Raw genomic sequence first — 18842 nt, forward strand, 5'->3', positions numbered from 1 at the left:
AAAACAAGAGAGTTTCAGAAAAACACCTATTTCTGCTTTATTGACTATGCCAAAGCCTTTGACTGTGTGGATCACAATAAACTGGAAAATTCTGAAAGAGATGGGAATACCAGACCACCTGACCTGCCTCTTGAGAAACCTGTATGCAGGTCAGGAAGCAACAGTTAGAACTGGACATGGAACAACTGACTGGTTCCAAATAGGAAAAGGAGTACATCAAGGTTGTATATTGTCACCCTGCTTATTTAACTTACATGCAGAGTACATCATGAGGAACGCTAGGCTGGAAGAAGCAAAAGCTGGAATCAAGATTGCCAGGAGAAATATCAATAACCTCAGATATGCAGATGACACCACCTTTATGGCAGAAAGTGAAGAAGAACTAAAGAACCTCTTGATGAAAAGTGAAAAAAGAGAGTGAAAAAGTTGGCTTAAAGCTCAACATTCAGAAAACTAAGATCATGGCATCCAGTCTCATCACTTCATGGCAAATAGATGGGGAAACAGTGGCTGACTTTATTTTCCTGGGCTCCAAAATCACTGCAGATGGTGACTGCAGCCATGAAATTGGAAGACGCTTACTCCTTGGAAGGAAAGTTATGACTAACCTAGACAGCATATTAAAAAGCAGAGATATTACTTTGTCAACAAAGGTCCATCTAGTCAAGGCTATGGTTTTTCCAGTGGTCATGTATGGATGTGAGAGTTGGACTGTGAAGAAAGCTGATCGCCGAAGAATTGATGCTTTTGAACTGTGGTGTTGGAGAAGACTCTTGAGAGTCCCTTGGACTGCAAGGAGATCTAACCAGTCCATCCTAAAGGAGATCAGTCCTGGGTGTTCATTGGAAGGACTGATGTTGAAGCTGAAACTCCAATACTTTGGCCACCTGATGCGAAGAACTGACTCATTAGAAAAGACCCTGATGCTGTGAAAGATTGAGGGCAGGAGGAGAAGGGGATGACAGAGGATGAGATGGTTGGAGGGCATCACTGACTCAATGGACATGAGTTTGGGTAGGCTCCGGGAGTTGGTGATGGACAGGGAGGCTTGGCGTGCTGTGATTCATGGGGTCGCAAAGAGTCGGACACGACTGAGCGACTGGACGAACTGAAGTGGGTTTAGCAATTATTTAAATCTCTTTAAGATAGAACTGTTTCCTAAAATTAATATACCATGGGGTTTACAATAAGTGAAATAAATACAAAAAGAAAGAAAAAGTTAATCTCTGTCTTTACTCCACCCTTTCCCAGTTCCTCTAGAACAGTCTATCTCTGAGACAATAAGAGCGGATTGCGGAAGGGCACCCCTGCATCTGATTGACTGACTTCTATGGAGTAATCCAGCCCCACAGAGATGGGCGATTCCAGAGAGGTCTACCTTGATGCGAAGCACTTCTGAGCCAGCCACTCCGTTCAACCGGTGACCAAAACAAGTCCTTTTCTGACCTGCAGGCTACAGTCATCTGTGACCAAGACCAGCCTTGGTGCCCTTGCCTTGGCAGGTAACTATCGAGCGAGGGTTACTGAGCTCTGACCAGCACTTGTGCTAAATTCCGCGGAAGAAGCCGGGGTACTGCAAGCCATTTTCTCCAGAACTGACAGCCCCAGGGGAGTTCAGTTGTCACAGGCAGCACGGGAAGGGTTAATCTCAGGGGGCGGGGCAGGAGGGCCGTTCAATGTGACCTGGAGACACTTGCAAACACAGCATGGTGATCCAGGAAATTTCTGAGCCTCACCCAGGCCGTGCTGGTGCTGCTGCCTTGGAGCAGAACTCCTTGAGAGGAGTGCTTCTCACACTTTTTGGTCTCAGGACCCCTTTAAACTCCTGCAAGTTATTGAGGATCCAAAGAACTTTTGTTTATAAGAGTTCTACGGACATTGACAGTACTAGAAATTAAAGCAGAGAAATTAAAAAAAAACTTGCTCATTAAAAAATAATAAACTCATTATGTTAATATAAATAAACTTATAAAAATAACTACTCTTTTCATAACAACTAACATTCAGTTCAGTTCAGTTCAGTCGCTCAGTTGTGTCCGACTCTTTGCGACCCAATGAATCACAGCACGCCAGGCCTCCCTGTTCATCACCAGCTCCCGGAGTTCACTCAAACTCATGTCCATCGAGTTGGTGATGCCATCCAGCCATCTCATTCTCTGTTGTCCCCGTCTCCTCCCACCCCCAATCCCTCCCAGCATCAGAGTCTTTTCCAGTGAGTCAACTTGTCACACGAGGTGGCCAAAGTTATTTCATAAAACAACTCATATTAAATAAAAAGATTTCCTAAAACAAATTCAGTGAGAAAAGTGGCACTGTTTCACATTTTTGCAAATTTCTTTACTATTTGGTTTAATTAAAAACAAACAAACAAACCACAAAGCTGAATTCTTACATCTGCTATGCTCAGAATGTTCATTTGGTTGAAATACAGGAAGAAAAACCCATTTCCAGCAGACAGGTAGTTGGAAAAGCGAGGGGTGATCAGCAGCTCTTCTAGATAACTGTGGACTCTTTGATCCTTTACCAAAACTTGACAGTGGTAGTTCACTAAAGGTTACCTAGTCTGTGGAATCCTAAATCTTATCAGTGAGGGGTCTCTAACTCCTGAAAGCCCCGTGATGTGTCTTGCACTCTGAGTGGCTCTCCTGCCAATGAATGATATTTTTAGCATCATCTGTTCGTCATTTGGAAAATACCCGCTGCTGCTGCTGCTGAGTCGCTTCAGTCGTGTCTGACTCTGTGCGACCCCAGAGACGGCAGCCCACCAGGCTCCCCCGTCCCTGGGATTCTCCAGGCAAGAACACTGGAGTGGGTTGCCATTTCATCACTGAATTATGTGTATTAATGTATTGTAAACAAATTGCCTATTAGACTGAGCTGCCATGCTTTTTAAAAACAGATTTATTGAGATATTCACATATCATACAATCCACCCCTTTAAAATGGACAATTTTATTGTTTTCATTATATTCACAGGACTGTGGAGGCACCACAACGTCTAGCTCCTTTCATTGTGTATACTAAGGATCCCACTCACTGGTATCCACGCCAGTCTCAGCAGGAAACGGCTTGCAGCACTGGGAAGCTGAAGTCTGCACTGGCAGATACAAATCTTCCAAAATTAAAAATTTCTCCTGAGAGCTTGAATTTTCTTTTTGAATGCTCAAATTTTAATCACTGACAACAAACATCATCAGTTATCTTCCTTAAAGTGACATTTTCATTTTATTTTGTGAGAAAATGCTCCCTGAAAACCCAAGTCTGAATAATCTTTTTGTTAGTCGTTCAAGTATAAATGGTATTCTATGAAAGAAGAGGCTATGCTATTAACCTGGTTTTGCTATGAGAAAAATGTCAATGCCTGAAAAAGAGATTAATTAGATAAGTTAATTAAACACCAGATGGCTGACTATATTTTAAAAATGGCCGAAATATTGAGATAATGGAGTTTATGTAATTTAGCCCAAGAATCTATACTCCAGGAACCTCCTCCCTGGGGATTGCTCCCTTTTCATCCTCATCTCCCTGAACCTAAGCTATTTTAATCTGGAAAATAAAGGTTGGGCTTGATGATCTATCAGGTTCATTTAATTTCCAAAGACACAGCTAACATGAAAAGCGCTAAACGTCATTAGCCAAGAGGGAAACACAAACTAGAACAACAGTGAGATCCTAGCTCATACCCACCAGGATGGCCACCATCAGACAGACAGACAGTGACAAGTATGGGCGAGGTGTGGAAACCGAAGCCCTCACACCCTGCTGCTGGGAATGTGAAATGGGGCAGCCGCTCGGGGAAGCAGACTGGCAGCTCTCCAAAACGCTACATACACAGTGTTAGCGTGGGACCTGGCAGTGCCACTTCTGGGTAAACCCTCAAGAGAAATGAAAACATGTATGTACATAAAAGACTGTACACGAATGCTCACAGTGGCGTCAGTCACCGTTAAGCAGCAGAAATAACACAAATGTCCAGCAATGGATAAACAGATAAATAAAATGTGGGATATATATTCATGGAATGGAATATTATTCAGCAATAAAAAGAAGTTCTGATACATGCTACAACATGGATGAAACTTGGAAACATTATGCAAAGTAAAAGAAGGTCGCGTACTGTATAATTTCATTTCTAAGAAACATCCAGGTTAGGCAAATCTACAGAGGCAGAAATAGCGGAGCAGTTACCAGGGATGGGGGTGGGGAGTTAGGAAGAGTGGCAGTAACTGTTAATGGGCACAGGATTATTTTTAGGGGGATGAAAATATTACAAAATTATATGCGCTGATGCCTGCAAAATCCTGTGAACAGACTAAACCGAATTGTACATTTTAAAGGGGTGGACTGTACTTATGAATTAGCCGTCAATAAATCTGTTAAAAAATATAGCAGCCCAGTCTAACAGGCAACATATTTAAAAGAAGTAAGCATAAAGAGTGCAACATCTCTAGAGCTTTGGATTCTTCAAAGTCAGTGGGAATAAATGTCTGTAAAAATACTCAGACAGGGACTCCCTTGGCAGTCCAATGGTGGCGACTCCATGTTTCCATTGCAGGGTGCACGGGTTCGATCCCTGGTTAGGGAATTAAGATCTCATGGGCCATGCTTTTGTGGCCCAAAAAAAAAAGCAAAACACACACCAGGCAACCCTTCAAGCGAGGCTCAGCAGTAAGCACACCAGGGGCGCTGGGATGGGACTGCGAAGGGGCCACCTCTCCACGTGCCCCGCCGGGCCCAGGCACCGTGCGGTGGAGGCCTTCCGGCGGCTCCTGAACCCTGCGCCCACTCTGCTTCTGAGGCGGTCAGAAATGCTGCCGGGCGCCGGCCCCACCACGCTCTCGCGCTGTGTCTGTCCTCAGTGCCCTCCGTCTGCCAAGAGAAACGAGAGCAGACGCAGCACAGGCCCTCCCCTCGCTCTCGTTCACCCATCAACAAGGGGGGCACCCCCCCGCCCCTCCCTCGAGGGAAGGGTACGGCTGTGCTCTCCTGCCCTCGCTGCAGTCAGAGACAGAGGACAGAATGACCGTCCCTGTTCTCGCGGACACGGAAAAGCACCTCCCTGCGCACCTTCGTGGGACGGTCTAACTCATCTCGTACCAGGTTCCTCTCCGAACCTTCTTCCCATCACGTGGGTGGTCCTGCAACTCTACTCTCTCCCTGCTTCCCTTCCTTCACGGCCTCACCTTAACCAAAAATGATGCGTTACTGGTCCCAGCTCTGGGAGGGTGCGCGTCTTGCTCACCGCTCTTATTTCTTCACCTAAAAATGTGCTCAGGGGATGCTCAGCAAGTGTCTATGTGAATTAGACGTAAGATGCCCAGGACTCTGAAGATGGCCTGCATTGCCGGGAGGGGAACAAAGCTAAGATGGTGGGAGAGCCTGGTTATTAGGACATGGTTTTGACAGGGAGGCAAGAAGTGACGATCGTTTCATCTGAAACAAGTCTCAAGAGCTCGAGGCATGCTAAATGGTTCTGGTAACACGCTACCTCGGTGAAAGACCCAGGAGAGACCAGGGCCCGCGGGCAGTGCAGGGCACGCATCCAGTCCACACCTGGCCAGCCTGGGCCTTGCTGCCCCTTGCGGACCCCTCCCTCCCGGGGAGACAGCGGGACTCAGGGGCTGCCGGCAGCCCAGGCCCCGTCCAAACAGAAGAAGCTTCCACACGGGTCATCTAATACAGAATAAACTGAGTATTTATAATAGATGCCATATAGGTACATTTAATTCAAAAATAGAATACATTTAATATATAGTAAAGCAGCATTTAAAGTCAATGAAGAAGGGAATATTCATCACAGGATGTAGGGACTAATGCTTTTTCAATCATTTTAGAAGACACAGTTATGTCCCTACCCTGAGACATTAAAAAAAAATAAAAAAGTTCCAGGAGGACTGCAAAACATCTTGTGAACAACAGAATTATCCAAGTGTTAGAAAATACTAGAGATTTCTCTTTGTGATTCTGGGGTTTGGGAGGCCCTTCCATAGTAACTGAGAGTGGAAATTAAGGACAGAAAAAGACATTCCCTGATTTTCCTTAGTCTGAATGAGAGAGGCTTTAAAGGATTTACTGATCAGCATACACCTGCCGGGAGACAGTGAAGGTCAGGGAGGCCTGGCGAGCTGCAGACCGCGGGGTTGCCAAGAGTCGGACACAGCGTAGTGACTGAACAACAATAGGCCTGTGATGATTCTTCAGGTAGGCGTCTGGGGAGGAACCCAAACGGACCTCACAGCCCGAGGCAGACGACAGGCTGCTAAAGTCTGACCTTTAAGAGTTAACCAAAATAAAAGAAGCAGGTTGATCTCAACTTTGGATACAACAGATTGTGAACTACACAAAGAACATGACTTACATTTCTTTTCTCCCAAAGCACAAATACTAACGTAAGAAGAAACATAGTTTAGGTCAATGAGCCTAGTCAATTTTGAAATATATAGCTTCAGGGGAAAAGAATCAGAAACTGAGAGAGTTCAACGGAAATCAGGACTTAAAATTTTATATTAAGCCACAAGGATTCCCTAGTTACCAAGGAGTAATATTTCAAAGACAGATAAAATAACAATTCAAAAAAACGCAACAGAAAACTGGAGTTCAGCGTCAAATGTCAGAGTTTTAAGAACAGTATCACATGAAATGTTTCTAGATGGTACTGACTGAGGTCACAGCGGGGCCCGCAAAGGACCCAGGAATGGGCTGGAGAGTCTGAGACTGAAGAGGGGGACTTGGGGGTCAAATGAAACCAACGATGAACCAGCCAATCAGGGTGGACTGTCCTGACTCCAGCTTGGCCCCACCACTATTTTACCTCCTCCCAACCATCAGCATTTCCCTGCCCATTTGTGGACCACACGCTTACTTCTGAATTATGCACGCACACTGCTGAAGAGGGTAAGGCAGTTAGGAAAACAACGGAAGTCCTGGGACCTCTGCCCCGCGTGGTGGCTGTGAGGACCAGTGAGTTAACGCACGCAGGGCACAGCGGTCCCTCGAGTTCCCTCACTGTAGCCTAGGGCGCCGCACGGAGATGTTCCTTCTTCCAGGTGCCGCTGCACATTTTTGAACAGGATTTTTTTTGGTAGCAAATGTCATGTTAGGCTTAAACGTCTTAACATATTCTAAGCAAGTCAGAGTTCAGTTTGTAACCGAGGGTTGGGCACGCTGGTTAAACAGCAATTACTTACCATATGGACTACTTCTGGGTAAATAGGCTCTGTGATCACATTCCGATTATGGGTGATATATTCTACCATTTCACTTAAAGCAGCTCGTTTTACTTCCTTCCACTTTAGGTCACTTAGTGGATCGGAAACAAAGTCAAAGAGGACACAACACTGACGTAACTTCTGGATAAAAAGCTTCTCTTGATCAGCAGGAGGAACATCTGAAAAGGAGAAAGCAAAGTATTATCGATCGCAACAATGCTTAATCCAGAATCACTGAGACGCACTTTTAAGTTTTCTATAACTTTTGAATCTCTATTGAGATTCGAGAAACAAGAGATGGGGTAGGAGTGAATAGAGGTTATACATTCCTTAAAGACAATGAAAGGAAAAAATAAGCTAGTCGCTGCTCAGATCATATGCTTCATAGGACAAAGTTTGTATGTTTCTTAACTCTCTGAAGCCATGTCCAGAGTACTGTTCAAAATAAAATTCTAATTAAGTGCTTTCATTCAACAAACGTGACCCTGAAGCCATATCACAGGCCGGCAGTGTGCTGGGCGGTGGAACAGGAGGCCAACCACAGCTTCAGTGCAAGGTGAGGGGCGCCGCGGGGCCGCTGCACACGGCAGGTAAGAGGCCACAGGAGGGCTGCCCCTTGGGCCCGCTGCTGCTCTGGATTTATGGGGGATGGCGTGGTGGCTGTCCCTCGGTTGGCCGGCCAACAGCGAGGGCTGTGGCTGTGGAGCTGCCCAAGCAAGCTGTTCCACGCACACAGTGGGGGTCTCCACCCACCCTGGTGCTCCGTATTCTCCGTCAGCGTGGGTGACGGTCAACACGCATCACACACGACCGCAGCCACGCAGAAACAGTGACGGTGTCACTGCGGGAGTGCTCACCTGGGCCGGGGGCCACACCGAAAGCTTTATACACATCACACACGTTTTTCTCACATAATCTTTACAGAGATACAACACAAACGAGGTGCAGACACGGAGGGTCAGTGTAGGACTGGGAAGTGATGGAGCTCTGTGTGACGTTCTGCGAGGTATTGGAAAGCCCCGATCTGCCTGGGTGAGTGTGACAGCTTTCTGGGGTGACGAGGAGATCGGCGGTGGTGTTAACAAACAGGATCTATTGACCCGCTGACAGAAATGTGTCCCAGACCTGCCTGACGCAGTGAACCAAGATTTTCCACAAGATCACACTGGTGTTACACTATTGGTCAAGGGTAAAACAGCCACTCGGAGGATGAAACAGCCCACTGGGTCTTAATTTGATAAGGTGTACAGGAGCCTATTACTGTGGTTTCAGATTCCATGCTGCAGATTCCTTCAAAAAACCTCTCACTGGTTACTTTTTGCTCTGGTATCAAAGAAAATGTCCATAAAGATCTGAAAAGCCTACTGAAACTCTCCTCCCTTCTCAATCACGCCTCTTTCCGCATTGTTTTAACCAAAACATATGGCAACAGGCTGAATGCAGAGGCAGGCCGGAGAATCCAGCTCTCTCCTAGTAAGTCAGACATTAAAAAGACTTACAAAAATAGAAAATGATACCACCCTCTCTGGTTTAATTTTTAACGTGGTCAATATCAGTAGTTAAGCCCTCATAAACAGAAGCTCTCTGGGTCCTACATAGTTCTGAGGGGTGTGAAAGGGTCCCAGTACCAAAGCTGCTGAGACCCCCGCCCCATAGGAGCCGGCACCACAGTGGGTCCCCAGGTGGCCCTGGCTTCCCTGCTTCCAACCACCTCTCTCCGCATCAGCTCCCTCAACCCACCTCATCTCCCTTTGGGGTTCTCGCTTGGGCCTCCTCACTTCCTGGTCAGACGGGACGCTCCTGGGTCGTCATTTAGCGCCTCCTGCCTTGAATGGTCAGCTCCCTCGCCGGGCACTTCTTCCCCATCGGGCTGCTTTCTGAGAGCAGGTGCCAGGTGACTGTCCCCTGGTTCTCTGTACCCCCCAGTGCCCAGTGTGGAACCCTGCAACTAGCAGGCACTCAGCATAGCCTCCCACTTCCTGGGAAGCTCCCCGAGTCCCCACACTGTGCAGCTGGCCCAAGGGGTGAGGGCGTGCTGCCTCAGGGGTACTCAGGACTGAGGGACAGAGCTATGAACACAGGCATTCTGAGTCTAGGTGGCTGCTGAATCGCTCAGATGAGTAATAGTCACTACAATGTCTGGGTCTCGTTACAATCAAATACCCAGCCCTTTTCAATGAAGAGCTTCATTTTCTCAGTGACCTCCGAGCTTGACTTCAATCCTCAATTCCACACCTGCACTCACCCTGCACTTTGCCAGAAACACCTTGAATGAGCGCATTTTGTAGTCACAGCTCGTGTACGTGGAACCTTCTGGCTTTCTCACACTGTATGGAACTGAGAAACCCGTATTTACCCCTAAAAACTACGTGATGACGACTCAGCTGTCACCAGAAGTCTGAAACAAACCTATTGCAGTAAGAAGGAAGAGCAGAGTAAAATCTTTTTTCTTCATAAAATTTCTACCTATAAAAACCCTTCTTAAAAAGACAAGAAAATCTCAACTTGCTGAAACTGTCAATTCTTCCAGGGTTCCAGATAGCTAAGGTGTTCAGTTCAGTCGCTCAGTCGTGTCCGACTCTTTGCGACCCCATGGACTAAAGCAGACTAGGCCTCCCTGTCCATCACCAACTCCCGAGTTTACTCAATCTCATGTCCATTGAGTCGGTGATGCTATCCAACCATCTCATCCTCTGTCATCCTCTTCTCCTGCCTTCAATCTTTACTGTATTAAATATTTTTGTTTTCAGTTTATTTAAAGTTTGTGAACAAAATTTCATGAACTTGTGCTTCAAAACCTCATTTGGTTACATTTACAACTTAATTGTTTAAAAAAAAAACTATATTAGACCAATCAAATTGAGTGAAAAATATTGCACCCACAGCCCCATCAGATATTTCCTTATGTTCACTGATTTATTTGGCTGCATTGGGTCTTAGCGTGGCAGGCGGGATCTTTGTTGTGTTATGTGGGCTCTCTAGCTGCGGTGCCTGGGCTCAGCAGCTGCGGTGCCTGGGCTCTCTAGCTGCAGTGCCTGGGATCAGCAGCTGCGGTGCCTGGGCTCAGCAGCTGTGGTACCTGGGCTCTCTAGCTGCGGTGCCTGGGCTCAGCAACTGCGGTGCCTGGGCTCTCTAGCTGTGGTGCCTGGGCTCAGCGGCTCCATGGCATATGGGAGCCGTATGACCAGGGATTGAACTCGTGTCCTCTGCATTGCAAGGCAGATTCTTAACCACTGGACCACCAGGTAAGTCCCTCCTGTGTTTTCTGCATGCAGGTTAATTTAGATTCTTGTTGGTCAGCATATTTTAAAAATCTTCAGTACTTTCTGCTGTATTAATAGACTGTACCACTGGGGGATAAAAATGAGTGGAGGTGGTGGTGGGAGAATATGCTTTTTACCCTCGTGTACTCTGGGTCTCTACAGAATGAGTTATTTTTGTAATTGAAAAATAAGCTCTCTAAAAACTATTATGGTAGCATTGCTAATCTTTTTTTTTTTAAATCTATTTATTGCTTTATTTATTTAAAAATTTATTTATTTATTGAAGGATAATTGCTTTACAGAATTTTGTTGTCTTCTGTCAAACATCAACATGAATCAGCCACAGAGCATTGCTAACCTTGAAAGAAGAGAAAAGGTATGACAGAATACAACCTGTACTTGACCTGGCTGTCCTGATTACCATGGAATGCGAACCAAACGGTAAAAACTGACCGGGACTGACACTGTTGGTGTGTCACACTTCAGCGTCTGGTATTCAAGACTGGTACTGACTCTCGAAGTAATAAACCATGCCCTGGATTTGACCTAATTTTTACAATTACTTCTATGAAGTACAATAAAAAAAGAATGGATTTTGAATTCTGCCCATGAGTGACAGTGGTTTACTTTAAACTGTCTACAGACGAGTAACATTGAAATTCTTGTTTTAGGACACATTAAAGAGCAACCTTGAGCCCCAAAGAGAGCATCAGCTAAAAAGCACAATATGAGACAAATTGCTGTAGCCTGCGGGCTCGGCCGGAATCCCCATGACAGGGGTCTGGACGGGCCCCAGGACACCACCCGGAAGCCCGACAGTGTGCTGAGTGAGATCTCTAAGAGAAAGAGGAACACGAAAGGGGCAATTACAGTGCTGGCTGAGAACGTTCTTAATGTTGATTAACATTTCCTTCCCTTATTATTTTTTTAAGAGCGGTAACAGTTCTCTCCACAAATATCGTCACAGGTACCTTATGTTTATACACATTTCTTCACCCCCTCCCCTCAGTTGTTTTCACTGATTTGCTAATGTGAACTTGGGATACTTCCTGATTACGTCAAGGTAAATTCTTGATGATATGAGGAACAAGCCTGATGATACCCACGCAAAACCTGCAGGAGGCAAGGAGCGGAGAAAAGACATTCACCCACAGCATCTGAAGAACGCACTGCTCTTCCAAAAACATATTTACTAAAGGGAAGCCTGTAATTAATAACTGATGCACAGGGGTGCTTAATGAGGGTCACCGTCAGACTGGGGTGGCTTCGTGAGTGCCCCTGGCCCTTGGGTGAGGGAGGGCAGCATTCTCACCAGTGGCCCTAGGGCAAGCTAATAAGGAGTGGACACCCTCCTCTGACTGCTGACTCCCAAGATGTGGGTGAGCCCTGGGGCCTACCCAGGGTGATGACAGAACTTCTACTTGTGTTTTCTTTTACAAAGAATAGAAAAGTGAGAGGTACTACTATATGACAGAGGAGCTGACCCACACGAGGTGTGTGTTTAAGACTGCTCTGCCGCCAGGCAGGAGTGATCGAGAGCCTGGGGACTGCTGGCCAGGCAGTGAGGAGCCTCTCCAGGCCTTCCCAAGTGAATCCAACACAACCTAGCATGTCACAGCTGGCTCCACAGGTGTTTACAGCATCTGTGCATCTCAATTACTGCAGGGACGGATGGACATGACAACACGTTGTAACCGCCAAATTGTAGGACGGGACACAAAAAAGTTACATCACTCAGCTGTCACTGTACTGGAAGGGGCGGCATGTGAACTCTGTCTCTGGGTAAAAATATTATCAAAGGAAACAAAACAAAACACAACAGGGAAGCCCATTTCCATATGACTCATCTTGGTGGTGAAGAGAAACATTCCAAGATACCAAAAGGACCAACTTTTGGCAGGACAGTCATAGAAAGGCAGGCCTTTTTAGCACAGAGATGATGGCTTTTCCCAAATAAACACAACCCCGATGAGAACCAAAGCCAGAGCTTCACGAACCGCCAGCCCAGAGAACGTCACTTTGAGAAGATGCTCCCGGAGGCACAGCCGTGAGGGTGGGAACCATTTCGCAGTCACTCACGTACTCCGTGCTAGGCAGATGTGGCAGGCTGGCTTTGAGAGACCCCCATGCGTCCCTCCCAGCCCCCAGCACCCACCTTCCTGACAGTGTGGGGACGAGAGTCTATGAGCATGTGCCTATTCTGAGCCTGCAGACAAGAGGCAGTCCACACAAAATGGAAACATGTACAAACTCTCCAGAAGGAGAGAGCCAATCCTTCAGCCATGGCATCCTGTCTTTCCAATACACTTATTCTGAGTACAAAGTGAGTGGGAATACAGCTGAATCCAATTACTACCAACTTGGAGTAAATCTGGGATTCGTCATTAATAGGCATTAAATTCCACTTATTCTTGGCCAGTACCCCCCACCAAGAAGAGTTCAGCAATACTGCTTTGATTTTTAAAGAGAGAATTCACATGCAATTTATGAAGTGACTGTTTTCCCCACTGCCTCCTGGGTCTCCTGTCCAGAATCAAGTGTCTGCAGACACGAGGGCCCTTCTGTTGCACCGTCACCTCCCCCATCGCCAACACCGCGGAGCCTCACAATGGGCCTTATTACCTGTCAGACGATGCTCCTTCACCTTGCCCAGCTTTACATCTTGACCATGCATGGCCCTTCAAATTCCCCAGATCAATTTGGTGAGAATAGAAGTCTTTGCAATATTGACTCCTTCAATCCACAAACAAGATATATTTCTCCAATTACTCTTTTCCTTATATGTCTTTCAATAAAAATTGTATACTCTTCTCCTAAAAATACATCACACATCATTTTTCAAGGTTTATTCTTAGGTATCTGTTATGTTCTGATGCCACTGTAAACTATCTTTAAAAAGATTCAAGAATTTTCTAACTGCTGCTGTGGTTTAGGAAAAAAAAAAAAAAGATTTGGAGTATGACTTTTGTAACCAGCTACCCTTTCCTGTGTATGAAAACAAATTTCCTGTATTTTTAATTAATTTTTAATTAGAAGATAATTGGTTTATAATATTATGCTGGCTTCTGCCACACATCAACGTCAGTCAGCCATAGGTACACACATGTCCTCTCCCTCGTGAGCCTCCCTCCCACCTCCCACCCCTCCGGGTGGTCACAGCTCCTGTTAATTCTAACGATGTCTCTGTGAGTCCTTTTGGATTTCTGTGTGTGCCTCCCTCTCATCTGCAAGTACCGACACTGTTCTTTTTCTTGCCTGAGCAATGCTGCAAGGCAGCGGTGAGGGCGTCACCTTGGTCTCTCCACTGTCTCCGAGGGAAGTTCTCCCTAGCTCCCCAGCCAGATAGACACTGGCGATAGGACTGTACAGATAACATTTAGCAGATGAAGGAATTGTTCTATAGGTTCGTGCATGCATGCTTAGTCCCGTCCAACTCTTTGCAATCCCACCTGCCAGGCTCCTCTGTCCATAGAATTTTCCAGGCAAGAATACTGGAGTGGGTTGTCATTTCCTCCTGCAGGGCATCTGCCCGACCCAGGGGTCGAATCCATCTCTCCTGTGTCTCCTGCATTGGCAGGCAGATTCTTTACCACTGAGCCGCCTGGGAAGCCCCATCGATCGGTTCAGTGCCGTCTCAAGCCAATCCAACAGTGAATTCTGTGAACCGATAAGTGAATTCTAAAAGGTACATGGAAAAGCAAAGGGTCAACACTAACCAAGACCCTCGGAGAAGAACAACAGGGTCGGGGGACATGCTGTTCCAGAAACCAAGACTCACAGGGAAGTTTCATGAATGGAAACGCCACCAAGAACAGGGCCCAGAACAGGCCTGTAGAGACATGGACACTTGATTTATGACAGGACTGCATTACAGAACAGTGAAGAAGGATCAGTCTTTAAAAATACAGCTGTGGGACAGGAAGGAAGGAAGGACAGAGAAAGAAGAAATTGGATCATATTCTATGCAAAAATAACAAATAAGTTCCTGGAGGGCTAGGAGTTCAGTCTGAAAGATAAAACGCTAATGTTTTTAGAAAATAATACAAAAGAATATCCCATGTAGAGAAAGAAGTAGAGAAGGACTTCTTAAGACCTAAGGACTGTAATCATTAAAAGACTGATATAGTGAACTATATAAAAATCAAACCTTTTTCTTCATCAAGACACCACAAAGAATGAAAAGACATGCCAAAGAGTAAGAGAACTATTTGAATACATAAGAGCGAATGAATTAATGTCTGGAATATATAAGCATTTCCGATAAATCAGTAAGAAATATGCAGAGTACCAATAGAAAAGGAGGCAAAAGTCTTAACCGGGCACTTCATGAATATGCCCCAAAGGCTACCTGATCGCCACTCGCTAATGGCTAGAGGAATGCAAATGAAAAGCACAGTGAGATCCCATGAGACACACAACAGACTGGCAAACAGTCTGAGGACACCCAGTGCTGGGAGCAGCTGTGTTGGGCTGGACAGGGCTGCTGGGCAGAGCTGCAGGGCCCAGCGTCACCAAGGACAGAGGCGGACAAATGTGCTTGTGAGCTGGGACGCACTGCTGGGAATTATACGTTTTAAATACATAATGTGTGTGTGTGTGTGTGTGCGCGTGCGTGTGCATGTGTGTGTGTACACCCACACATATGTATGTTTGTATAAACCTAATGGAATTCAGACACACGTGCACCACAGCATGTGTCAAAGAAAGCCCACAGCAGCACTACCAGCTTGAACCAGAAACAAGCCGATGTCCACCAGCAGTGGGCGTTACCTAACACTCTGAAGCTGTGCGGATGAACGAAATACAGCCACACACAACACGGACGCACCCTACCGAATCAGGCCGAGTGAGAGGCGAGATGTGTGGTTCCGGTCACATGGAGGCTAGAAACAGGTGCCCCTAAGACCTGTACACGACCTCCGGGGAGCTGTGGGGGTGACTGGCGGGGGTGCTGGTTACAGGGAGACTTGCTCTGCAATGACCCTTCACACTTTGCGTTTGCTGTGCACAAGTCTTGTGTTACATTACAGACTGAAAAGGTTATAGAATGTAACCTGTATTACATGTGCACGTAGCAAAAACGCCCTCAAGAACACTCGGGAGCACACAGCGAGCCGCCAGCCTCCTTCCTCCACACCCGTCCGCTGCCTCCGACCCTCCCCCCAAAGGGAGCCGCCTGGCACACACGCCACACACAGTACACACGGGCGTCTCCTACACAACAGCTTTAGAGGAACGAACACCAACGATCTCCAAACTAACCTTGATGGACACACACACGGATGATCCCAGCACATTTTCTAAGGTCCCTCCAGGCATTTCCGTTGAAGTATTTAAGCTCTGGATATATATATATATTTTTTTTTTTAAATAAATTTTGAAAAAAATCCCCAGTCAAGATGAAACCTTAGTGACCGCTAATATCTTCTTACTATATAAAGTATCTCCCTCTCCCTCTCAAAGAAAGGGTCAGCAAGTATGACTTGAGACGCATAATGTAAAAACGGCGGTGCGGCTCGCTCATCAGATCTAATGCATCTGCTAAAAAGCAGAGCGGAGCAGGCCCCGGCCTTCAACACGTGGAGCCTGTATCACAAGGAACTGATTTAAGAATGCATCCAGCACACACACGCCAGGCACTGTACCAGGCACGACAACACAGAGATAAATTAAAGCACGCTACTTGATCTAAAAGAAAGCAGCAACTAAAATGTGTGAGAACGGCAATGATGCGCGAGGCAGGACAGGGCCTGGGGGCGGGGAGTGTGGTGCAGGGAAGGGTTTCCTGGGGCGCACCTGAACTTGGCCTTGGAGGGAGGGCAGGAGCCACGTCAGCTCAAGGAGGCGAAGGTTCGCTGTGGAGGGGCCGGGCCCCGCTCAGCTGGGAAGACGATCCACAGGTGCTGTGCTGTGCAAGTCGTTTTGGTCGTGTCTGATTCTTTGCCACCCCATGGACTGTAGCCCACCAGGCTCCTCTGTCCATGGGATTCTCCAGGCAAGGATACTAGAGTGGGTTGCCATGCCCTCCTCCAGGGGATCTTCTGGACCCAGGGATCGAACCCGAGTCTCTTACATCTCCTGCCTTCGCAGGCGGGTTTTTTACCTCTAGCGCCACCTGCCCACCTCTCAAATCCGAGCTCAAAAAGACAGAACCTTCCCTGAAGGCAACAGATTACATTTTATAAACCTAAATTAATCATAGTGGATCTTTAGCCACACATTTTCATAGAGGAGAAACTCTGTCTTGCTCACCACTTAATCCTCAGTATCTAGAACTGGCCAAGCACACAGCAGAACCTCAAATAATCTGCTGAATTTGAAAAAGTTGATCTGAAGGAAACAAATACGGGTAATTTAACTGAGCAGCGTCATAATTTAAATCATATTTATATTAAAATAATGATGCAGGTATCAGAACAGAATGCAAAGTCCATATAAAACTTATGACAAGTTTTTCAAAGAAGCTGCTCATGTGAGGCGCTTCAGCACTGTGAACTCTCAGAGGTTCGCATTTTGATGGAAAAATCTGAGCAGACAGATTTGAATCAGAGAGGGTTTTTAAGTAGCTGATTGACACAAACGCGACCTGGAAGTAAGATCTCTTCAGAAGTGACACGGGGGGACTGAAATGAAGGTGCCAGAAGCGGGGCGTCTCCTTGGGGGGAGAAAGCAACAATCCAGGAGCCGACTTCTCGGTCTTCTCACGAGGCAACCGTGACTCCGAGCGTGGCTCCTTAGGGCGCTGGCCTGGCAGGGGTCACTTTTGGTAATAACTGTCTCTTGCTCCACAAATTCAAACTTCTGCAACCTGAGGGCCTGATAAATAAACTGAATGGAGCTCTCACTCCTCTGCAGACGACGCAATGAGGCCACTTCTACCCGGACCCGCGGCGCCTACGGGAGTTTAAAGCTCAGCGAGCCCTCCCTCTCAGCCGTTCCTCACTTGGCTGACGAAGTTAAAAACCATCACCAACCCTGTAAGGCTTTCTCAGCGTCACAGCGCCAGGGCCACAGTTCACCCATGCTCGTGCTTACACGCTCCACATAACACCGTGCAGACCAAGCTTCTCTTTCCCCTTCTATGTTCTCTTCCTTTCTCGGTGGTCCTTAAAGCAAGGTTGGACTTACACGCAACAGCGTCTTAGATCTGACGGGACTTCACACACACACTGAGCCGCTGGGTCAGATATTTCATGCAAATACAGCCCACAGGCTCCCCGCTTCACGCTCTGTCTGTACCGCCTACACACAGAGCTAGTAACCCGCGGCTGATGCCAAGGGGCCAGAGCGCCGGGCACGGTCTACCTGCTGCTCGGAGAGAACCAGCCACGGACGGCCAGCCCTCCATCCTGCCTTGCTGTGCAGAGCCGCCCTTCTCCGGTCCTTCTGGGTGGCGTTCCGGGCGCCGCAAAGTGGAAACACTGCCTGCTCTAGTAATCTGGATGTAAATCTGGTGATGCAAGTATGCCAGCAGCTTCTACAACCACCACTTTCACTTTAAACACGTTTCGCTGGTGATAACGATGGCTCGAAATCCATCATGAACGCTCCCTTCGCAAACCCCAATTCTGCAGTTTATCAGCTGAGCCTCACACGTGCGGGAAGCTTACCTCCTCCCTCCCTCAGGAAGGAGGGGGCTCCTGGGGCTGCTCCCTGGGGTGAGTCCAGGCTGGAAGGTGGCTCAGGACAAGCTCACCTCGTGTAAATCCTACATCTGACTGGTTTCCTTGCCAGCCCGGGTGCGCCTCCTTCCAGCCCTGGAGACCCTTCTTCCCCTCTGGTTTTCCTGCAGTTCTTCAGTCTTGTCTTTTTACACACAAAGCAGGTCACACTCCCCTTCCTCACTGACCTTCCACCACTGACCCCCAGCCCTCCCCTTTCCTGTGAGTCTACACTGTAAACTTATAAGGCGGTTACTCTCATTTCAGAAGGCACCGTCTGAAGCCAACGTCTCGGCCACCCCTGTGCTCTCTACCCTGGGGACTGGCGGCTTCGCCAGGGAGGTGGGCGGGGCGGGCAGAGGCTGAAGCGGACGGTCAGACTGAGGTGCCACAATGGCCAGCAGAGACTGGTTTGCTCGGAAAAGCTCTTCATCGAGGCAAGTGAACTCAGGGGAGGACGTCGCATGGAGAAACACACCAATTTCCAGCCTAGACCCTGCCGCAAAGAACACGGCCAAGTCACGACAGGATTCTAAGCTTGGAAAACCTCGAGTGGACGCACAGGGACATTCAGGAATGTGTCCGCAACTCCTGGGACAGGTGATGCATAAGAGGAAGTCAACAGATGTTGGCTGAATTACAGCCTCCGCTTTTGACAGTGAAAGATTAAGTCAAACTCCTAGGAATAAAGAGATTCAGCCCCAAATCTG

At 47.3% G+C, this 18842-nt stretch overlaps 1 protein-coding gene across 8 annotated transcripts in view; it reads right to left on the minus strand.

Annotated features, from left to right (window-relative positions):
* The window catches only part of PPP2R5C (protein phosphatase 2 regulatory subunit B'gamma), a 135093-nt gene that overhangs the window by 44830 nt on the left and 71421 nt on the right, over nucleotides 1-18842 (minus strand). For all 8 annotated transcript variants that reach the window (XM_055418555.2, XM_055418559.2, XM_055418560.2 and 5 more), the window contains one exon: nucleotides 7188-7387. In XM_055418555.2, coding sequence (XP_055274530.2) covers nucleotides 7188-7387 — 200 coding nt within the window. The remainder of the gene's footprint in view (nucleotides 1-7187; nucleotides 7388-18842) is intronic.

Source organism: Moschus berezovskii, chromosome 21 (genome assembly GCF_049115385.1).
Source record: "Moschus berezovskii isolate FMDL1 chromosome 21, NW_MosBer_1.0, whole genome shotgun sequence".
Lineage (NCBI taxonomy): Eukaryota > Metazoa > Chordata > Mammalia > Artiodactyla > Moschidae > Moschus > Moschus berezovskii.